At 43.3% G+C, this 24,047-nt stretch overlaps 2 protein-coding genes across 3 annotated transcripts in view; one reads left to right on the top strand and one right to left on the bottom strand.

Moving 5' to 3' along the window:
• LOC100945177 (zinc finger protein 549-like) overlaps positions 1-16,450 on the top strand; it is a 37,567-nt gene extending 21,117 nt beyond the window's left edge. The window contains exons 1-4 of one of the 2 annotated variants that reach the window (XM_003795343.3): positions 2,209-2,296; positions 6,514-6,552; positions 11,919-12,045; positions 14,049-16,450. In XM_003795343.3, the coding sequence (XP_003795391.1) occupies positions 2,264-2,296; positions 6,514-6,552; positions 11,919-12,045; positions 14,049-15,784 (1,935 nt within the window). In that variant the 5' untranslated portion in view covers positions 2,209-2,263 and the 3' untranslated portion in view covers positions 15,785-16,450. Of the gene's footprint in view, positions 1-2,208; positions 2,297-6,513; positions 6,553-11,918; positions 12,046-14,048 lie in introns of those variants that run through there. The other variant, XM_023516478.1, reaches the window with a different exon arrangement.
• A 1,892-nt stretch (positions 16,451-18,342) lies between these two features.
• ZNF550 (zinc finger protein 550) overlaps positions 18,343-24,047 on the bottom strand; it is an 11,073-nt gene continuing 5,368 nt past the window's right edge. The window contains exons 3-4 of the mRNA XM_012808533.2: positions 21,982-22,077; positions 18,343-19,408 (exon numbers count right to left, since the gene is read on the bottom strand). Of these exons, the coding sequence (XP_012663987.1) occupies positions 18,408-19,408; positions 21,982-22,077 (1,097 nt within the window). The 3' untranslated portion in view covers positions 18,343-18,407. The remainder of the gene's footprint in view (positions 19,409-21,981; positions 22,078-24,047) is intronic.

The following is a 24,047-nucleotide window of genomic DNA, read 5'->3' as shown; positions in this document are numbered from 1 at the left end:
GATAGGTTGAGGCTCTGTCTCAAAAAAAAATAAATAAATAAAAATAAAGACACCAATCATATTACATTGGAGCCCAACTTTATGACCTGGTTTAACCTTAATTTCCTCCATAGAGTCCCTATCACCATATATAGTCACACTGAGGAATATGAGTTTAACATAAGAATTTTGGTGAAACACAATTCAGTCCATAAATGCCAAACTATTCTCCAAAATACTTTTCCCAATCTATATATATACTAGTGGTAGTTTATGCTATTCACTAATTACTTCAGTTCTAACAATGCTTGAAAGTGTCAGAGTTACTGAGTTTTGCAAACCTCATTAATTTTGTTTTAATTTGCACTTTTCTTACGGCCAAAAAGCTGAATGGACTCTTTTTATTTTTCTTTAGATTTTTGTCTGTCTTTTGTAATTTTAATCTGTAATGACTATATAAAAGTTTTTTAGTCTTTGATTTGAGCTCTTTCCTTAATTTGTAGAACTTAGTAAATGTATTTATTCCTGTATACCAGCTCTGTCAATTACAGAAGGTTCTTTTTTTTTTTTTTTTTTGTTTTGCAGTTTTTGGCTGGGACTGGGTTTGAACCCGGCACCTCCTCTATATGGGGCTGGCGCCCTACTCCTTTGAGCCACAGGTGCTGCCCATATCTTCTTAAGGATGTGCTTGTCATTTCAATTTTATATTTTATAATAGAAGACAGTTATTTTGATATAGTTGATGTACATGTTGTGATACCTTTTTGTGTTTGGTTTCAGAAATTCTACTCTATCCCATTACAAATACATTTTCTCTATGACCTCTGAAGAGATATAATTATTTTCTTTCCATTTAAGCTTTATTCATATGAAACTAACTTTTTGCATGATTAAAAGCAAAAGTGAAAAATAACATTTCACTAATTGGATATCTATCAATCCAGGCATTTTTTTTTTAAGTGGCCATTTTCCACTATCCTGTAACACCACCACAGCTACAAATCAAGAATCTAAACATCTGCATATCAGCTTACAAGTTTTATTCTGCCATTTAAAACTGGAATTATATGTCACTATGCCAGTAATAATTATTATAAGCACCTCACTTTATCACCCCCAAACACTGGTGTTTTAGTATGATCTCTTAGTTATTTTACCTTGCAACACCTGCAAGAATGCCAAGCTAATAATTAATACTCTCAACAATCAATTTCTGTTATTTAATTTTTATTTTTAAATTTCAGCCAATAATGAAACATAGAAAGTTATTTGGTTAATTTTTATTTCTCATATTATTATTTATTATTATTTTGAGGGATAGACTCATTCTGTCACCCTGGGTAGAGTGCTTAGGCGTCTTAGCTCACAGCAAACTCAAATTCTTGGGCACAAGTAATCTCCTTGTCTCAGCCTCCCGAGTAGTGTTTTGAATTTTATTTACTTAGTTTCTCTTATTTCAGGATCGCCTCCAAACTTTTGTTCTTAGCAGTCTCCATATAGAAAACATTGAGAAAAACAAAATTAAGGGCTCCGCGCCTGTGGTTCAAGCGGCTAAGGCGCCAGGCACATACACCTGAGCTGGCGGGTTCGAATCCAGCCTGGGCCGGCCAAACAACAATGACGGCTGCAACCAAAAAAAAAAAAAAAAAAATAGCCGGGCGTTTGGCAGGCGCCTGTAATGCCAGGTACTTGGGAGGTGGAGGCTCTGGGAGAATCGCTTGAGCCTAGAAGTTGGAGGTTGCTGTGAGCTGTGATGCCACAGTACTCTACCCCAAAACAGTATACACGATAGGATTATACTGATCTAAAGTTCGATGTGATTTTTTTCTTGTCTCCCGCCCCGTCCCCGCCCCCACACCGCTCCCCGCTGGACCCACTTGGCTAATGCCTCAGGGGTTCTCAGGGAGAGGAGAGGGAGCCTCAGAGCCTAATCGCTCAGCAGCCCCTAGCATGGTAAGAACTCATTACCCAGAATACTGTGCGCGAGCGCCTCCCGGCCTTGAACCAATGAGGACCCAGTAGAGAATCGTTTCTGCGAGTGCGCGGTACGTCGGGGCGAGACTTCCGGCGTCTTCCAGGAGGTGGTCCTTTTGGCTGCTTTTGATTGTATCGGTAAGACTGGAGGCTCCTAGTGGTTGGCCCCGGCCCCAGTAACTAGATCCGGAAAGGGAAAGAGGCGGCCTTGGAGGAGCCGCTCTAGGATTCGGTCTGAACGTCACCGGGGTGATTTGCTTCGGGACGCCCCTCCCGGATCTCCGACCTCGTTATCTGCCCATGGGCTGCTATGGCTGCGAGTGAGCTGGTGAATCTGCCACAGGTTAGTGTTGTATTTCCTGGCCCTCCCTTAGATTATAAAGTCCCTGACCAGATCGCTGTACTTCAGGCCCTTTTCTAGAACAGTGAGGCGCTGGTGAGGGAGGGGGTGTTCCAGTCTGAGGGCCGATGTGCTGAAGGGGGCAGAAGTTGCACATGGTGGGAACTGCATTCTCAAACTTTTGGAAGTGCCCGGAGCAGAGACCATGTGGGAAACCTGGGGCTCTACTCGTATCTACAGAGAATGTGGGAATCACGCCTTTTGTGACATACTAAACTGCGGAGCCTTCTTCGGTCTGAGCCTTTTAGGAGCCACGGAGGGTTGGCCGCCCAGAGGAGAACAGACTGGGTTAGGGGATGATAACGGGGGAAGCGAGGATACCAGTAAGGAAGCCACTGTAATAGACTTCAAGATAATTATGGTGGATTCTGAACCAAACGATGGCAGATGAGACACAAATAGTAATGTTGATAGATCTAAAAGCCAGCAGGATTCTTTTTTTTTTTTTTTTTTTTTTTAGATAGAGTCTCAAGCTGTCGCCCAGCAACCTCAAACTCCTGGGCTTAAGCGATTCTCTTGCCTTAGCCTCCCAAGTAGCTGGGACTACAGGCACTCACCACAACGCCTGGCTAATTGTTGTTGCTGTTGTTGTTGCAGTTGTCATTGTTACTTTAGTTGGCCCGGGCTGGGTTTGAACTCTGCAGCCTTGGTGGGCGCCCTACTCACTAAGCTATGAGCGCTGCCAGCCAGCAGGATTTATTTATGTTATTATTTGTGCTTGTGAGCAAATGTGGGAGTGAAGTATGATGCCAAATTCTATTGACCTGAACATCTGAAAGAATTGAGAAGGGCATCTGGTGAGGCAGCAGTTTTCAGGGAGAGACTGGGAATTGAAATGTCATTCGAAAATGTCCCAGAGTGCAGTTACACGAGCAGCTGGAATCAAGTAGGGAATTCAGGAGAGGGGCCTAGCTAAGTGATGTACGTGTATAAATGATGACAGACTGTGGCATTTAAGATTTTACTTTGAGATGAAGGAAAGGAGGGCTGAAGTTGGAGGGTGGATTTGGGGTAGAGGAGAAGTCCTTGGGGGTTCCAAGGATTCCTCTTGTGGAAGGAGGAAGGAGCCCCGCATAGGATGGATTTGACAAGGCTGAAGGGCTGTGTGACTCACCATTCTGAAGACCTAGCAGATTGTTCAGTTCCTGTGGAACCAGGAAAAGGTCAGTGAGACTAGTGGAGCAGCCCAGGCCCAACAAGGGCACTGGTGCCTCTGCTCTCCCAGGAAAATACAAGTTTAAATTGTATAGATTTAGTAAATTAAATTTATGCAAGCAATTAGCAACTGATTGAAATGACAGTATGCTTCTATGCTCTAATAAAAGTATATATACTGTATTTCTTGGCATGCACTTCCTGGCAAAGAATTTCTAAAATCTTTGTAATTTCCTCAGGAGAAAGGTGTCTTGTTATTCATTACAAGCCCTTTTCAATAATGTAGCCACATTCTACATAATGATATCAACTGCATATACCATTTTTTTTTTTTTTTGAGATAGAGTCTCACTATGTCTCCCTCAGTAGAGTCCTGTAGCATCACAGCTCACAGCAACCTCAAACTCCTGGGCTTAAGCAATTCTCTTGCCTCAGCCTCCCGACTAGCTGGGACTACAGGCACCTGCCACAACGCCCAGCTATTTTTTGTTGCAGTTTGGCTGGGGCTGGGTTTGAACCTGCCACCCTTGGTATATGAAGCCGGCGCCCTACCCACTGAGCCACAGGTGCCACCTGATACACAGATATTTAATAGTATGTTTAAATTGCCTGTGGTATTCAGTACAGTAACATGCTGTATGTATTTGCAGCTTATGAGCAGTGGGCACATAGTCGAGATGTGTAGTAGGCTGTCCCATCTATTAATAGGTTTGTGTAAATGTGTTCTATCATTTGGGCACAATGACGAAATTGCCTAATTATGCATTTCTCAGAACATAGCCCCCCTTATCCTCTATTCCAAGAACTCCAATGGATGCCTGAAACTAGATAGTACGGAACCCTGTACTATCTATGCATGCATACGTACAGTAAAGTTCACTTTATAAATTAGTCACAGCATGTTAATAGTAACTAATAGTATAGAACAATTATAAATTATATAAATGTGGTGTCTCTTTTCCTCTCAGAATATTTTATGTTTTGTACTCACCCTTCTTACAAGAGGTAGAACTGAATGGCACCAGATTTCTTTACACTACTTAAAATTGTACACAATTTAAAACTAATGAACTTTGGGCTCTGCACCTGTAGCTCAGTGGTTAGGGCCACATACACTGGGGCTGGTGGGTTTTAACCCAGTCCAGACCTGCTAAACAACAATGATAACTACAACCAAAAAAATAGCCAGGCGTTGTGGCAGGCACCCATAAGTCCCAGCTACTTGGGAGGCTGAGGCCAGAGAATGGCTTATGCCTAAGAGTTTGAGGTTGCTGTGAGCTGTGATGCCACGACACTCTGCTGATGGCGACATACTAAGATTCTGTCTCAAAAATAAATAAATCTTATGAATTGTTTATTACTGGTATTTTTCATTTAATATTTCTCACCAAGATCATGTAGGATAAAGGGAAACTACCTCTTTCCCCTAAATGTTCACCCCATAATTAAGGCAGATTAACAAGAAGAGGTTTATCATGCATACAAGGAGAATCATGGAGTAATTACCCACTCTCCCAGTGGGATCCAGATATTTTTATATCATCTTTTTAGAGGGGAGGGAGAGATAAGCAATATAAGTAATTCTGTTTAGGGGCAATAATGGTTGCTAGGGAAGATGAATTAATGGCAGTAGATTGACTTGTAACTAATTCTGCACAAATTAAACTGAGAGGTATTTAAAATTATTTAGGCCAGATCTGATTGCATTTTGGTTCATATTTTTCTTCAATACATTGAGATAACAGGGGAAGGGAAGTCAATTCTTTTTGATGGGTCAGTCCCATTTATGCAGAAAGAGGGAAAACTCTTTCCAATGCCTATTGGTCTCAGAGGGCCTTTAGTTCAAAATTTTTTATACCAAGGAGACATATTTTGGAGTGAAATTTCCTGAGCTCCTGAATTGACTGTGGGTAACTGAAACTACAGATACTAAAATCACAGATAAAGGAGACCACTGTGCTTGGGTTTTATGAGATGGCTTAGGGTGAGAAGACTTGGAATGGGATCTCTAGATAGCCTCAAAGTGGAGCTGGTCACTGAATATACCAAGTGATTATAGGATTTGAACTTTTAGCCCTACCTCTGGCTTCCAGGGAGAAGAGGGGAACTGGAGATTAGGTTAGATAAAATCTTGAACAATGAGATTCAGGAAACTTGCAAATTGTGAACACTTGGAAATGTGACTTATCCACAGAGGGCATGGAAGCACCCTGCCATCCCCTTCTCCCAGCCTTGCTATATACATCTCTTAACATTTAGCAGTTCCTGAGTTGTATCCTTTATATTACAATAAACCAGTAGACATAAGTATTTGCCTGAGTTCTGTGAGTAGTTCTAGTTAATGATGGAACCTAAGGTCTTGGCAACTCCCAAATTTGTAGACAAGTTGGACAGAATTACAGTGACCTGCATATTGACTAGCAATTGGCATCTGAAGTAAGGGTAGTTTTGTATGACTGAGCCTTTAAATCTGTTGGTTCAGATGCTAACTCCAGGTAGTTAGTACCAGAATAGAATTGAATTATAGGATACCGACTTGTTACGAAAGAATCAGAGAATTGGTGTCGGAAAAGACACTACATATTTTAGTGTCAGAAAGAGAATCATAGAAATTTCTAATTTTTAATGAAGAATCACATTTGCACAAAGCCTCAAATGACAGGTCAGAAACACCCAAATTTTCAAAATCTTTTATAGAAATTTTAATCCTGTGGTTAGTAACAGCTAAATCTTAGCATTGGACATACAGTAATGAGTTTGATGCCTATGACAACACTATGAGGTGGCTACCATAAGTGTTTCCACTTCATAGATGAAGATACTCTCAGGTTAGGTCTTTCTCCAGTGTGACACAATGACAAGAGGTATGCTGAGGACTGTGGATCTGAGGCTATATACATGTCAGCCTGAGGTCACCCTTCTCTAGGACAAAATGGGGAAATGAGTCTTGCCTTTGTAAATACCACCATGATCACCTTTATCTCATAGCCTCCATCTTCCCACAGAGTCCCATGGCAACAAAAGGGAATTTGGAACCATCACAGGTAAGTCAAAGAAGTTCCAGGTTCTCACCAACCCTGATCCTTTCACCATGGATCCTAGTGATACAAGTGATACTGGTATCTTGGGACTCTTTGTCTTTAGTCCTTGGGCCCTGGAGTCACATCTAGCCCAGCATCCTTAATCACGGACAGCAGTCTTAAAGAGATGCTTCCATTTCTACTAGGATGAAATGATGAAAGGTTTCCTGAGCACAGGAATCACATGTCAAAATGCTCACAGGTGAGAATGATGTGGGCATGTTTAGGGAACTGCAAGTCTCCATTATATTTGCTGAGGACAAAGAAGAAAAGGCAGGAGTCCATCCTGGCCGAGCAGGTTGAGGAGCAAAGGCTTCTATTGAGGGCAGTGGGAAGAGTGGAAGGGTGTGGAGCAGAAGAGGGAAGTGATATGACTCAGGTCTAAACAAACTCCTCTGTTAGTTAAGTGGGTAACAGTGGGGTGAGCATGGAAATCACTGTGACATTCTGGGTATTAATGATAGCTGGATCAGAGCAGTAACTATGAAGTTGGGAGAAGATGGTATTTCTCGTACTGTTTTGTAAATAGGGACAATTTTCTGTTGGGCATGGTGAGAGAGAGAAGTCAGGAATGACCTCAAGATTTTTGGCTTTAGCAGGTGAAAGTGTGGAAGTGACATGTACTGAAGTGGAAAATGAATGGTTAGGTTAGGAGTAACAAAAGTTACTATAGTGAGATTTCTCTTTATTTTTAATCTTTTAACTTTTTTTATTAAATTATTAGGTTCACAGTAAAATTGAGAGGAAAATACAGGGATTTCCCAGATGCCCCTGTCCCTACATATACATACTCCTCCTCATTCTTAATATCCCCACCACAGTGTAGTCCATTTATTATAATTTTTTTTTGAGACAGTCTCACTCTGTTGCCTTCAGTAGAGTGCTATGGTGTCATAGCTCACAGCAATCTCAAACTCTTGGGCTCAAGAGATCTCCTGCCCGCCTCTTAAGGAGCTGGGACTATAGGCGCCCAGCACAATACCTAGCTATTTTTACAGACAGGGTCTCCCACTTGCTCAGGCTGGTCTCAAACTCCTGAGCTCAAGCAATCCACCCACCTCAGCCTCCCAGAGTGTTAGGATTATAGTCATGAGCCACCGCACCCAGTCTCATTTATTATAATTGACAAACTTGTTTTTTGTCCTGCCAAATACATGGCTGGAGTCACCCCATATCCACAAAGGATTATCTGAAACCTCCAGAGTGGTCAAGGTACTCTGTGATTTTAAGTCAGGATGCAAAAAGTGTGTGTGTGTGGGGGGGGGTCTGTAGGACACTACAAACCCACATTGACTCACTATAATAACCCAAAGTTCATCATTTACCTTAGGGTTCACTCTTGTTGTGTATAATATGGGTTAGATAAACATATAAAGACATGTCTATCATTATAGTATCCTGCAGAGTATTTTTGTTGCCCTAAAAATTCCCTGCACTCCACCTATTTATCCTTTCCATCCTCCACCCCAACCCAAGCAACCACTGATCTTTTTATTGTCTCCATAGTTTTGACTTTCCTGGAATGTCATATAGTTGGATCATACAATATGCAGCCTTTTCAGATTGGCTTCTTTCATTTAGTAATATATATTTAAGGTTTTTATGGCTTGACAGCTCATTTCTTTTTAGCACTAAGTAATGTTTCACTGTCTGGATGTACCAGTCAGGTATCCATTTATCTACTAAAGGACATCTTGGTTGTTTCCAAGTTTTTGCAATTACGAATATAGCAGTTGTAAGCATCCATGTCCAGATTTTGTGTGGACAAAAGTTTTTAACTCCTTTTGGTAAAAAACCAAAGAGCACCATTGCTGAATCTTAACAGTAAGGATGTGCTCAGTTTTATAAGACACTGGGAAACTGTCTAAGTGACTTTCCATTTTGCACCTATACAAGTAGTGAATGAGAGTTCCTGTTGTTCTATATCCTGGTCTGCTGGAAGCACAAGGGTACTTTTTCTGGTATTTATCACGAGAACCTGGTCAATTTCCTAAAGGATAATATTTCAAGATTGTAGGGCCACCACATCACTGAATTCCCTGGAATTGTCCACACAGCCTCCAGCAATTTGTGAATTTTAGTTCAGATTTTCTTAATCTGGCACTGGTTCCCTTGGTTTCTTTTGACGTGTCTCTATTTCAGTAAGCCTTGACCCTTTACTTAATTTATTAAGTAAGTTTACTTAATAAATTAAATAAATTTAATTTATTAAGTAAATTTAATCATTTAATTAATTTAAAATAATTAAATTTAAAAATTAATTAATTAATTTTGAGACAGAGTCTCAAGCTGTCGCCCTGTGTAGAGTGCTGTGACATCACAGTTCACAGCAACCTCAAACTCTTGGGCTTAGGCAGTTCTCTTGCCTCAGTCTCCCAGGTGGCTGGGAATACAGGCACCCACCACAGCACTTTTTGTTGCAGTTGTCATTGTTGTTTAGCCGGCCTGGGCCGGGCTTAAACCCACCAGCCTCAGTGCATGTGGCTGGAGCCATAACCACTGTGCTATGGACACTGAGCCTATTTACTTGTCTTTCTCCAATCTTGGGGGCAGTAGTTTGTCTTGTGTTCTTACCTTTTTTTTTTTTTTTTTTTTGAGACAGAGCCTCAAGCTGTCCCCCTGGGCAGAGTGCCGTGGCATTACAGCTCACAGCAACCTCCAACTCCTGGGCTTAGGCGATTCTCTTGCCTCCGCCTCCCAAGTAGCTGGGACCACAGGCGCCCGCCACAACGCCCGGCTATTTTTTGGTTGCAGCCGTCATTGTTGTTTGGCGGGTCCGGGCTGGGGATTTGAACCCGCCACCTTAGGTGTACGTGGCTGGCGCCTTAGCCGGTTGAGCTATAGGCGCCGAGCCTGTTCTTACCTTTTTTATGGATCCTAGAAAAGTTGTTCATTTTTTAGTCAGTTCAACTATTTACTTGTAGTCATGAGGGAATGACAACATCAAGCTCCTTGCAGAACAAGAAACCAGAAGTCCAGGAGTTAGATTTTCATGACATGGAGTCTCATGTTTGGAGACTTGTGATGTCAAGTGCACAGCAAGAGACAGACATAGGACATTCAAGGAAGTGATTCAGGTGAAAGCTACCCACCTGCTGATAGCTGACACATGGACGATGGATGATGGCAGATTTAAGAGGGGGGCTCTTTTTTTTTCTTTGAGACAGGAGCCTCAAGCTGTCCCCGTGGGCAGAGTGCCGTAGCATCACAGCTCACAGCAACCTCCAACTCCTGGGCTCAAGCAAGTCTCCTGCCTCAGCCTCCCAGGTAGCTAGGACCACAGGCACCCGCCATAATGCCCGGATATTTTTTTGGTTGCAACTGTCATTGTTGTTTGGCGGGCCCGGGCTGGATTCGAACCCGCCACCTTGGGTGTACGCAGCTGGCGCCTTAGCCACTTGAGCCACAGGTGCCAAGCCAAGAGGGGGGCTCTTTATGCCATGGTGGCAATGCCATCACAGGGGAGGATGAGGAACATATTCTCCATTGACTTGGTCTCTTGCATAGTCCCCTGGAGAGAGGTGGGAGTCATGAGGGACAGCAGTGACCATGTGGTTGGGGGTGGGGAATGTCCAGCTGGTAGCACAAGCTTTAAATGGGAAGAGTTAAGAGACTGATTCAGGTTCATCACCTGCAGCTCAGCCACTAGGGGGCCAGCCACATACACTGGAGCTGGTGGGTTAAAACCCAGCCCTAGCCTGCCAAACAATGACAGCTACAACAAAAATGTAGCAGGGCGTTTGGTGGGTGTCTATAGTCCTACCTACTTGGGAGGCTGAGACAAGAGAATTGCTTAAGCCCAGGAGTTTGAGGTTGCGTTGAGCTGTGATGCCACAGCACTCTACTGAGGGCAACATAGTAAGACTCTGTCTCAAAAAAAAATATAAAAAGGCTCCATGCCTGTGGCTCAAATGGCTAAGGTGCCAGCCACATACACCTGAGCTGGCAGGTTCAAATCCAGCCCAGGCCCACGAAACAACAATGATGGCTGCAATCAAAAAAATAACTGGGTGTTGTGGCAAGTACCTGTAGTCCCAGCTACTTGGGAGGCAGAGACAGGAGAATCGCTTGAGTCCAGGAGTTGGAGGTTGCTGTGTGCTGTGATGTCACAGTACTCTACCCAGGGTGACAGCTTGAGGCTCTGTCTCCACAAAAAAAAAAAAGAGAGATTGATTCAGAGGCAAAGCAATAATGGAGGTCATATGACACCGAGTACAGGCTGGTGCTTTATCTCCTCTCTGCTGGCTTAGACTTTTGTTTTTGTTTTTTTAGAGACAGAGTCTTTATCACTCTAGGTAGAGTGCTGTGGCGTCACAGCTCACAGCAACCTCCAACTCCTGGGCTTAGGCGATTCTCCTGAGTCAGCCTCCTGAGCAGCTGGGACCACAGGCACCTGCCACAATGCCTGGCTATTTTTTTTTGTTGTAGTTTGGCTGGGGCCAAGTTTGAACCCGTCACCCTCAGTATATGGAGCTGGTGCCCTACCCACTGAGCCCTGGCTCCGACTTTGTAACAATTCTTAGTGGAACCTGGGAGTTTCAGACAGGATGACAGATTAGGTTAGGTGCTAATGAGATCAACTGGTGATGCCATTTAGCCTGTGGTGGGAGCAGGTGAGGACAGGGTTTTGATTATGTATAGGTGGAGAGAGAAAAGATGTGCCTAGTGTTGAGACAGCATAGGTGACACTGAATGGGAGGAGGGATTAGGCTTCCTAAATTCACACAAAGTCTGGGTAGCTGAAATTGGAATAAGGGGTCAGGCCACCGGGGAAGGTCTTTATAATAGTGCTTGGGTACAACAGAGGTGTGGCGTAGTGGTAGGTCCTGGTTGCACTTGGCAAGTATTACCTGGGTCCCTTGAGCAGAGCAGCATGTATGGAAGCCTGTGTCATGGATTCAGAGAGTAGAATTGGTGTTAAGGTTGTGACAGTCATGGTCTGGAGATGGGAAGGAACTGTGGTCCCAAGAGTGATGTGCAAGTGGGGAGGGAGTGTGAGTGTATTCAGGGTCCCTGTGCTCAGAATTCAAGCTGGGAGGGTGAGCACAAGTTCGGGTGTATGTGGCATGATCTGAGTCTCCAGGGAAATTGACAAGCAGGAACATGAGTGAGATTCTACATTCCAGGCTCAGAGCTAAGTTGGCACCACCACTCTCCCCAGGTGGCAGTGATGGCTGGAGATAGTGATCAGTGGGACACGAGGAGATGTCAGGTAGCTGTGGCATGAGGAACTGGTATTGCCCTTGAATTCAGAATAGGAAGGAGGGAGATTTACTGGGGGTTCTGGGGATTGAGTCTACTCATGAACTCACTTTCCTCTATCATAACAGAGCCATGTGACCTTTGAGGATATTGTGGTGTACTTCTCCCAGGAGGAGTGGCAGCTCCTTGATGAAGCTCAGAGGTGTCTATATCACAACATAATGCTGGAGAACTTTGCACTTTTGGCCTCAGTGGGTAAGATCCCCCAAAACCACAACATTGACCTATGCTAGCCTCTACTCTTCCCCTTTTTCCAGAGGTCACCCTGTCTTTCCAAGTTGGATCATGGGCTCTGCTTCCTTCCTGACTTTAAGTGCTGACTCCTGACTTAAGTGCTGTGTTTACTGGCCCTGATCTTTTTGCAGCCCTAATATCTACTGTTCCAAAGCTTTTTATTTTTAGTTAAGAGTTTGGGTTCAGAGTCTTCCAGCCTGTGCTACTGATACCACATGCTTTTCCCCTGCCTTGCTATGGTGACTTCTGTGGCAGACCTGTGTCACAATATCTTCTCATGTCTTTAGCAGAATTTTTTGGGACCTCCCTATTTCAGGAATTAACAAGCACTTACATGGGAACACTAGACCAACAGCAAGTTTTTTTTTTTTTTTTTTGAGACAGAGCCTCAAGCTGTCCCCCTGGGTAGAGTGCTATGGCATCAGAGCTCACAGCAACCTCCAACTCCTGGGCTCAAGCGAGTCTACTGCCTCAGCCTCCCAAGTAGCTGGGACCACAGGCGCCCACCACAATGCCTGGCTATTTTTTGGTTGCAGCCGTTATTGTTTGGCAGCTCCGGCTGGATTTAAACCCAACACCTTAGGTGTATGTGGCTGGCGCCCCAGCCACTTGAGCCACAGGCACCGAGCCAGCAAGGTTCTTTTGTAACAGATTTCTGTCCAAGAGTCTGTCATAGGTTGGGCACTCAAGGTCAATGTTGTTTACTCAATTACTTGTTTTCCCTTTAGGATTTTACCTTCTAGGTCCCAGACAGTCTCCTTCCCAAAGCTGAGGACAGGAGAAAGCCTTATATTCTGACAGGGTGGAAAAGTCTCCAGCCATAACAAGAGGAATTAGAGAATCTGGGGCCTTATGAGGTAGAACAGTGGGAGGGTAGCATTTAATGCTAAGATCAAATCATTCCAGGCAAATGTCCTGTGCTCACCAATATCTTGGTGCCAGGGCTCATGGTCATACCTCATTTTTGTTTTTCCTCTGCCTACTTGACATTTTGCCCACTTGTCATTTCTACTGTGACTTCTAACCCCTGCCTTTTCCCTACCTCTTCTGACTCCCACATCTGTCCAGTTCCTCTCCTTCTGCACTGCTCTCCAATATTAGCCCACACTGAATGTACCATGAGATGTTCATATACAGATGCTTCTCATCTTATAATGGGGTTATGTCCCAATAAACCCATCATTAAGTTGAAAATATCCTAAGTGAAATGCTTTTAATATACCTAACCTCATGAACACATTGGCCGGGCTACTTCTACATGGCAAGACAGTATCACACTGTGTGTCACTAGCCAGGATAAGTTTATTTTTTAAATTTTTTTTTGCAGTTTTTGGCTGGGGCTGGGCCTGAACTTGCCACCTCTGGCATATGGGGCCGGTGCCCTACTCCTTTGAGCCACAGGCGCCACCCCAGGAAAAGTTTAAAATTCAAAGTATGGTTTCTACTAACTGCCTATCACTTTTGGATCATCATAAAGTTGAAAGATCTTAAGTCAGACCATTTTAAATCAAACACTGGCTACCCAGTTGCTTTGTATTTCTCTGGGGTGACATACATTGTACACAGGTCTCGTGTGTCTCCATAGAAAAGATCCTCCTGAAAACTACTGACAGAGGGGCAGCACCTGTGGCTCAAGGAGTAGGGCACTGGCCCCATATGCCGGAGGTGGCAGGTTCAAACCCAGCCTCGGCCAAAAAAAAAAGAAAACTACTCACAGAAATGTGAGTTATAGACTCTGCGTCTCTTTCTACTACAGCACTTTGTTCCTTGTTTTCTGGTTGGTTGTGGGCCCTCCTCTACATTGTAACTTCTAGAGGCCCAGTACTACAAGTATTGTCTTCCTTGGGCTGACCTCCGCTCCTGTGCCCTGAAAACACACTCATGGACTCAATTCCTGTCTGTGTCATACAAGTATATGTATGCCAAAGTTTTCATACATTTTACCCACATTTTTGTGCTTTCAGGTTGTTGCCATGGAGTAGAGGCTGTGGAGGCCCCTCTTGAGCACACTGCTTCCATAGGAATGTCACAGGCCAGGATTCCAAAGCCAGGTTCTGCCATCTCAAATGCCCACCCCTGTGAGATGTGTATCCTGGCCATGAAAGACATTTTGTACCTGGCTGCACATGAGGGAGCACTTCCTGGGCAGAAACCATATGTTAGTATGGCATATGAGAAATACTTTTCATTTGATTTGAACCTACACCAGAACCAGAACCAATGCAGCAGAGATGAACACATCAGAACAGAGGAAAATAGGGCCTTGCTAGTAAATACCTACAAAATCCCCATGTTGGGCAACCATTTTACATGCAAAGATGTTGAGAAAGATTTCCTAGTCAGCCTGGGCTTTCTCCAACACCAGAACACCCACACTGAAGACTATCCACATAGAAGCAGGGATACCTTTCACACTCAGCAAAGGCATTACAAATGTAACAAATGTGAACAAGTTTTCAATGAGAAGGTTCATGTCTTTGAGCATCAACAAGTTCATAATGGAGGAAAAGCTTATAAACATAGTAGTGAATGTGGGAAATCCTTGAGCTGTAACTACTCGCTTGTTCAGCATCAGAAAAGCCATAATGGGGAAAAGCCTTATGTGTGTAATGTGTGCGGGAAATCTTTCCTCCACAAACAAACACTTGTTGGGCACCAGCAGAGAATTCATACTGGAGAAAGGTCTTATGTATGCACGGAATGTGGGAAATCCCTAAGCTCCAAATACTCCCTTATTGAACACCAGAGAACCCATAATGGAGAAAAGCCTTATGTATGCAATGTGTGTGGGAAATCGTTCCGCCACAAACAAACATTTGTTGGGCATCAGCAGAGAATCCACAGTGGAGAAAGGCCGTATGTATGCACTGAATGTGGAAAATCCTTTATCCAATCCTCTGACCACATTCGACACCAGAGAATTCACACTGGAGAAAGGGCTTATGTGTGCAATGAATGTGGAAAATCCTTTATCTACAAACAGTCACTTCTTGATCACCAGAGAATCCATACTGGAGAAAGGCCTTATGAATGCAATGAATGTGGGAAAGCTTTCATCCACAAAAAAAGACTTCTTGAGCACCAGAGGATCCACACTGGAGAAAAGCCTTATGTGTGTGTCAAATGTGGAAAATCATTTATTCGATCCTCTGACTACATACGACACCAGAAAATTCACACTGGAGAAAGGGCTTATGAGTGCAGTGAATGTGGGAAAACCTTCATCTGCAAACAAACACTTCTTAAGCACCACAAAATCCACACTAGGGAAAGGCCTTATGAATGCCATGAATGCAGGAAAGGCTTCTACCTCGAAGATAAACTTCTTCAACACCAAAGAATCCACATTAGAGAACAACTTTATGAATGCAATGAATGTGGGAAAGCCTTCAACGACAAAAAAAGACTTCTGGAGCACCAGAAAGTTCATACTGGAGAAAAGCCCTGTGAGTGTAGTGAATGTGGAAAGTGCTTTAGACACTATTCCAGCCTCATTCAACATCAGAAAGTTCATACTGGAGAGAGGCCTCATAAGTGCAGTGCATGTGAGAAGTCCTTCATCTACAAAAACAAACTTGTAGAACATCAGAGAATCCACACTGGAGAAAAACCATATGAATGCAGCAAATGTGGGAAAGCCTTCAACAAAAGGTATTCCCTTGTCAGGCACCAGAAAGTTCATACAAGAGAAAAGCCTTAGCCATTGGTGGGATGTGCAGTTGATTACCTTGTTCACCGTAACACCAGAGAGATTTCTCAAGGTATTCATCAGACAGAAGTTGAACCTCACACATCTGAAGATCAACAGTTGGACAGACAATTCACTATGAGGAAGCTTTCTGGAGCTAACTTCTGCTTTCTTATCTTGCCAGCATTGCAGCAGACACTATAATGTGGCATAGCTCCATAGTGTCCATCAACCAGTTGTGTTGAAGGTATGCAGACCTTTGTGTCTCACCAAATTCTGAAGGGGACTGTGAATAATGTGAGCTTATTGGGGGTCTTCCCCCAATCTGCTGAACTATTCAAGGCATACATAGGACCTAGCTTTGGCCAAGAAAAGCTGTCTAGGTTCTAGTAGCCTATGGATATTTACCTTTTTCATAAGTACCTTTTTTTTTCTAATGTGATTGCCATGGTAGGGCTTTCCTTACTCTACCAAAGAGAGAAATGGTACATCACACAATTTATTGATGTTTGTACTAAACATCTTACTTAAACTACCTTTAAGCTTGAAAGTTGTTTGTACTGTGTGGGTTGGATTTAGAACAGAATTGTTTACCCCAGTGCAAAGGGTAAACAGCTTTTGTGGGAACCCCAACTTTATGTGCCTCCAGAAGAGCATGGGATGATATTAAACTAATTCTTAGTCATATCTGTCTTAATCTTTATTGCTTTCCAATGTCCCCTGGGAAAGACAGCAGAGGTGTGAATCCTCAATTACTTGATGTGGCTGCCAAATTTGTAGGTCCTGATAGAGGTCTCCCTGAGAAGAGGCATTTGTGATAAACTCAAGAAGTATTAGAGTCTTGATGAATTGTATCTTAGATCCCAGTGATGCCGTACATTTCCTAGCATTGGTCATGGGAAGCTATTTCCCACATCCTTCAGGGTTTTCAGAGAAGACAGAGAGTGAAATCTTCAAGAGTCCACTCTCCTTCCCCCAAAAAACTGCACTCTGTCCTGGAAATATAATATTCTTAACTTATCAGGAATTACATTCATTATATGTGTATAAAGCACAAAAAAGATGCATGCCTACTACAAAAACATGAAGTACATATGTGGTCTTTTAAAAGTATCCAAGGAAAAATCAGTGAGGAAATGATTATATTTTTCACACAATACATGTATTTTTATGTAGCTTGAAAACTAACTTAAAGAAAATTCCATAGGAAAATTACTACATTTAATACCAGCACCAAGTGAATAAGTCTAAGGTGATTAAATGTGAAACCCACACAAACCTGCATAAACACATCCTGATTCACTTGTTAATACACTAGGTATTTTATTTTATAGCAAAACTTTACACAAACTTTTATTTATAAGGTCAGACAATGAGATTCTTCTCCATGTTTGATTTCCTGGGTTTATCATTAATTTACCTTGGTTATATTTTATTTTGCTTGTTTTATCTATAACCTAATCCCTACAAAATTGGTTGGGGGGACTATGAAATGCCTCTTTACACATGATTAAAGAACCTGAGAAACACCAGGAAGAAGAAAAAATTGGGACTCACCTGAGAAGAGCAAACAAGGTGATCAACATGCTGTTAGAGAAAATAAAACAAATAGAATGGAATCAGGAACAAAAGTGAGGGTATTGTGCATTTAAAAACATATTAATAAGGGGAGTTTTAAATAAAAATCAAGGCCTTAAACAGTTTTAAGTGGTACACATTTTAATTTGGCTATCCATATAGGATGGATTCACCTGTCCTTAGAAATAAAATACAAATGTTGTGGGAGGATATTCTCTGTCTTCTAATTTCTTATAAGTCCAATTATCTCAAGCCATCTAATACTCAACTATGACTCAAGCCTTCATATTTCTCAAGAAGAATGACCCTCCTCATGAATTCCCTCCCAGACATGTCTGGAACAAAGACAGTTTCCAAAAAGTGTTAGATGAACTGCCCTTGTTGTCCAACTCTCCTGACACAGGATAGCAGTGAATGTATATAAGACACAAAGGGCTGAGACACTGTATCTCTCAACACATCTCCCCTACAAAAAAAACTGATGAAAACTGTAACAGGCTTTCAGGGAAGTCTTGAGTTTGTAAAGATATTTATTTTTCCCTACATCTCCCGTGTAAACCAAGGAGATACCTGTGACTGAAGGCTTCTATAAATTTGTAGAGTAAATCTCAAGGTGAGTCAAATTCCAGTATGGTTCTTTATATGACAACTGATGATCTTTTCACAGAAAGTTCTCTTACAGTGATGACAATTATGCAGTAATTCTTCATTATGAATTCTTAGATAGCACGTGAGCTTTTTCTTTTGGTCAAATCCAAATGTCTTTTTCTAGCACAAGTTCTTTAATGGTGATGCAAGTGGTTTGCCTTCTGCATTTCTCTCTGTTATGAGTCCCTCTGTTACGGGTGAGGGGTGGCTGAAGGCACCTGACATTCACTGCACTCAAAGGGTTTCTCCCCAGTGTTGTGCATTTAGTTAAGGAAGAGCTGGCAAAAATAAACTTCCCAACATTCCTAGTACTCAGAGGGTGGGTTCCTCCAGTATGGGTCCCATCAGGAGGGAAGGAGAAGCAGTAGATGAAGTCCTTTCTATGGTCACTGAACCAATAGGGCTTCTCTCAAGTATGGACCCGCTGGTGCTGTAGAAGGTGTGACCTGCGTTTGAAGGCCTTGCCACACTCAATGCACTTGTAGGGCATCTCCCCAGTGTGGATGACAGAGTGCTGAATGAGGTATGTGCTCCGATGAAATGCTTTACCACACTGGGTGCATTCATAGGGCTTCTCCCCAGTGTGAATCCGCTGGTGCTGCATGAGCTCTGAGCTGCATCTGAAGGCTTTTCCACACTCCATGCAATCATAGGGCTTCTCTCCAGTGTGGATGATGTAGTGTTGAATTAGGTGTGCCCTGTTGCTAAAGGCTTTACCACATTCTTTGCACTCAAAGGGTTTTTCTCCAGTGTGGGTCCTATTATGGCGAATAAAAGTAGAGCGGTGAGTGAAGGCTTTTCGACACTGACTGCACTCATAGGGCTTTTCTCCAGTGTGGATCGGATGGTGCTGCATGAGGTATGACCTGCGTTTGAAGGCCTTCCCACATTCTAGGCACTTGTATGGTTTCTCCCCAGTGTGGATTAGGTAGTGCCGAAGGAGAGTTGAGCTCTGGCTAAAAGCTTTCCCACATGCATTGCATTCATATGGCCTCATTCCAGTGTGAACCCGCTGATGTCGTACAAGATACCACTTACGGCTAAAACATTTCCCACACTGCTTGCATTTGTAGGGGTTTGTCCTGGCATGAACCAAGGTGTCTTTCCTTGTTTGCTGTGAGTCATGTTCAAGGAGAATATCTCCGAGAGATACCCTACAGTGCAGATTATCATATGTCCCCAGACCTTCATCTTCAAGGCTCATTTTCTCAGGATAGGTCTCCTTGTGAGGGTCTGTCCCTGGCTTCACTTGACCTTTCTGCATTTCCAAAAGCCCTCCCTGTTCCCTGGACTTCCTCAATCTGGAGTCCTTTGACAATCCCAGAGTCAGACTTCCCTGGAGAAAGGCTTCCTCAGATAAGACTGGCAGACGAGGGGTTGGCTCTCTGGTCTGAAGTTGTACTCTTTCACCTGAAGGAATCCAGTACACAAAGGAGGGGACCTTCAGTGATATAATACAGCAGAAAAAAGTGATAAAATAAGGACAAAGATAGTAACTCTGACACTTGCTGCATTTTTATATCTCCATAACCAATGTTTCCAAATACTTTTCATGGTCCTTGTACCCTGGATATCATTAAAGGGAAAATATGGAACACAGGCTGGACCAGGGAATAGAAAATCTGAAGTGGAGATGCCCCTCTTAACAGTTCAGAGTACAGAAGGGAGGACACAGTTTTGATGACACTGTCTGAAGGGCATTTGCTCCAAATAATGATGCATCCTGGTGCTATGGAAGTAAAGGGAAGCAGCACCTAACAAGTTTGGGAAGAAAAAGAGGTAATGGAAGGCCTCCTAGGAGTTGTCCCATGAATTGGATCCTAATGGAGAAGCCAGAGTAGTTGCCAATTAGAGGAAGTAGGCATTGGGGTGAACGTGAGGGAGTAAAAATAGGCAGATTTGCTCTTGGAGAATACTTAAGAGTTAAAAGAAAAGGCTACCAGATACCTATGAAACCAACATGAAAGGAGTGATCAGAGTTAGAGAAAGAGAATGAAAACGCCAGCAAAAAGTGATAAAAGGGTATGAACACACATACATATATCAGACTTTTTTTTTTTTTTGTAACCTTTGGTAGGGTACCGTGACATTACAGCTCATAGCAACCTCCAACTCTGGACTTCAGCGATTCTCTTGCCTCAGCCTCCCAAGGAGCTGGGACTACAGGTGTCCACCACAATGCCTAGCTATTTGTTGTTGTTGTTGTCATTGTTTAGCAGGCCTGAGCCAGATTCAAACCTGCCAGCCTCAGTGTATGTGGCCAGCGCCCTAACCCCTGAGCCATGGGCGCCAAGCCCATATATCAGATTATTATTTTAAATAAAAAAATATGGAAGTGAATACATCTCTTCCAAAAATGAGACAACTCTAAGGAACTTGGCTTTATAAGTAAAAACAACTTGAAGGCTCTTGTAGATAAAAAGCATTTGGGTATTTTTCTCCATATGTAAGCAACTTGAGCACATTTTTATGTAGAGTATAGAAAGGATGAAGATACAGATAAGAAAGAAAATGAAAACCAAGTTCCCTGAGAACACAGTGGGAGGGTATAGGCATTGGTCGAGAAACTAGCCATGGTTAGGTGCAAGATCTCCTCCATAGAGGACAAGAAGGAAAGCCACAGGTATGAGACAGATAAAGATAAATCTTTTAAGAGTTTAGAAACAAGGCGGTGCCCATATAGCTCAGTGAGTAGGACGCCAGCCACATACACTGAGGCTGGCAGGTTCGAGCCTGGCCTGTCCCTGCTGAACAACAATGACAACTGCAACCAAAAAAAAGCCAGGCCTTGTGGCGGGCACCTATAGTCCCAGCTACTAGGTAATGCTGAGGCAAGAGAATCACTTAGGCCCAAGAGTTTGAGGTTGATGTGAGCTGTGACACCACAGCACTCTACCGAGGGCAACATAGTAAGACTCTGCCTCAAAAAAAAAAAGGTTAGGAATAAGAAACATGTATGTACACAGCCTTTATTTTTAATATAAATTTAATTATACATTGGGACTTCAGTTGCTGAGGAAGTAGTGAGCATGTCTGAGGTTACAGCAGCCAATGCAGGGAAGAGAACTGCCCAGTGCACAGAGCAGATGGGGACTGGGGTGATGGATGCTAGGTTAGATGAAGCTGGAGAAGCCCAGGAACTGTTTGGGGGGTTTCTACACTTCTAACCTGGTTGGATGGCAGGACGTTATCTGAACCAGGAGTTGAAGGTGCCTCTGAGACACTTAAGTGAAGATGTAGAATTGAGGAGATAGGGAAGGAAGTATTTGGAACACAAAAGGTTAGAGGTAGGGCTGGTCAAGAAGGCTGAGGAACCACAAGAAAGGAAAGTCCACACTCAGCAGTAATGCCAATCCACTAGGTGGATCACTCTAGCTACACTCATCAACACAGAAATGGGGGAGAAAAGGCCAAATGCCACTGTGGTATCTTTCAGGGGAGAAGGGAAGGAAAATATAGTACAAGGGGCTACTCTGAGTGATGTTCAATAAGGATGGATAAATAGATTAAGAAAGAGGAAGAGTGGGATCCATAGTATAGTATGGATAGTAATATCAAAAGACAAAAGGTTCCTTTCCCCTGAGCTTAGAAGGGAATGTGTGATATTACTTTTATTCATTATAATTAATACTGTTACAATAGTAATATTAACAACTGGCTTTTGTTGACACTACAGGACAGGCACTGACCTAGGCAGTGCTGTGCATAATCTCATTACATTCTCAGACAACTCAATGACACAGAAATTATCACCACTCTGACATTTTTGAGTACAGTAGCCTGACATGACATAAACCAAACCTATTTGCTCTTCTTGGGCACACAGCCAAACGACATTTCCCAATCCTGAGCATTCAGGTGTGACCAAATGCCTAGTTCTTGAAGTTTATATCATGCAGTTTGACACAGAAATTCAGAGGCAGTGGCCCCCCTCACTCTCTGAAGGCTACCATGAACACACCTAACCAGTGGGTGGCTCCTACCTGCACAGGTGCTGTGGGAAGGGCCTCTCTTCACTGTCCACAGCTCCTGTCCATGCTCGAGCAGATGGATCAGCTCTGGTTTGGGAACCTGATGCCCTGTTGGTGGCAAAAGAAAGTACAGGGGTAATTTGATGAGAAGAATAAAATCTCTCCATCCCTTCTGTGACTTCTTAACAGGGGAATAACATAAATGTGGGCAAAATGCTGATGTAAGAACCAAGGGCACTGTATGAAGTGAATTGTGTTCCCCCCAAAAGTCATGCATTGAAGCCCTAATCCCCAGTACTGAATCTGGAGAATGGGTCCTTATGAGGTAATTAAGATTAAATGAGGTCATACGGGTAGGGCACTAATCTGACAGATCTTCTAAGAAAAGGAAAAGAGATCTCTCCTCTCTCAACTCTCCACCATGTCGGGTCACAGCAAGAAAGAGGCCATCTGCAAGCCAGGAAGAGGCCTTACCAGGAACTGAATTAGCCAGCACCTTGATCTTAGATTTCCTAGCCTCCAGAACTGTGAGAAAATGAATTCCTGTTCTTTAAGCCACTCAGTTGCCCAAACTTTGTTTAGGCAACCAAGTAGATGAAGATAGGCACAAATCCTGTTCTTGAGCTGCAACTACTATAGAGTGAAGTACTGTCTACACAACACCCGTGGCCCTTGACCTCCATTTATGGAGGACAAACTGTTCAGGTGACCCATAGCCCTTGACCTCCATCTATAGAGGAGAACACTGTTCAGGTCACCCACTGCCCTTGACCTCTATTTATGGAGGCCAACACTGATCAGGGTACACACCACTGTCACAGCCATGGACCGACACAAAAGTGAGTTCCTGCCTTCTGAAGGCATGTTCTAATTCAGGCGTCCTCAAACTACAGCCCGTGGGCCACATGCAGCCCACCTAGGACATTTATCTGGCCCGCTGGGTGTTTTTGCTGCCGCTGCCTGTCCTGTTAGCAGCCAACTTGTCCCAGGACCCACAGTCCAGTCCTCCAACGGTCTGAGGGACAGTGAACTGACCCCCAGTTTAAAAAGTTTGAGGACCCCTGTTCTAATTAGTCTAAATCATTGGTTCTCAAATACTCTGTGCTTCAGTACCACCTGAGGATGCCTGATTGCAACCTCAAGCCAAACCATACAAAATATATTGGGGTGAGGCCTGAGTGCCAATACTTTTGAAAAGTCTTCCCATACTAAGCTAGTACACAGGGTTAAAAACCACTGGCTGAAATAAATTGGTAAATGACATCCCTCATCATCAGCAGTCTGAGATAGGGAGGTGACCTAAGTTGGGTTCTCCTTTCTCTTCCGAAAACCTTTGTTCTGGGTGGAAAGAGATGGGTGAACCCCAGTCATGGCTATAGTATTCTGCATCCCTGTGAGAAGTGTCCTGAAGTGGTCAGGCTTCCATCTGACCAGTGAGGAGTAGCAGAGAACTGTGACATCCTTCATGACATCACTGGACTGCTGCATCCAAAAAGCCTGAGTCACCCATACCTCAGTTTCTCTTTAGGTTTGGTAGTGAATTTTCTTCCAGGTGAAGCCAGTTTGATCTGGTTTTCTAGATGTGGGGAGTAAGAAACTGGAAGGTTCTATATAGTAGACCAATGATTGAGGCATAAAGACCCACAGAAATATCAAGTGGCAGATTCTGATCCACAGCCCAGGCTCCTTCAGACACATCTCAGTAAGTTTCATCAGTGTGTGCTACATCCCTGCTGTCAGCTCCAGGATGAGGCTGTGGAAAAGGTGAATCAGACATTCCTTAGGCTCCACCAGGAGTTCAGCTTCCTGTCATTCTTCACATGTTGGCTCTTCTACCTAGAACACTGTTCCCCTCCTCCACCTCCAGTAACTCTGACTCACCTTTCAAGTTTCAGCTCCACTGTCACTTCCTAAGGTGTCCTTTGAAGTACCCAGGATAGGTTGTGGCTCCCTGGTATTTCCCCCTAAATTCCCCTAATTTTTATTTCTATAATTCATTTTTTTTTGGTAATACAACTTTTATTTTATAATGGTCAGATGGCTATTTATAATACATAATTAAAATATTTAGTAAAATT

This window comes from Otolemur garnettii, unplaced genomic scaffold (assembly GCF_000181295.1).
Source record: "Otolemur garnettii isolate 467f Iridium unplaced genomic scaffold, OtoGar3 scaffold00091, whole genome shotgun sequence".
Taxonomy (NCBI): Eukaryota; Metazoa; Chordata; class Mammalia; order Primates; family Galagidae; genus Otolemur; species Otolemur garnettii.
The sequence above is the reverse complement of the archived record's forward strand: the minus strand, read 5'-3'. Positions and strand labels throughout refer to the sequence as shown.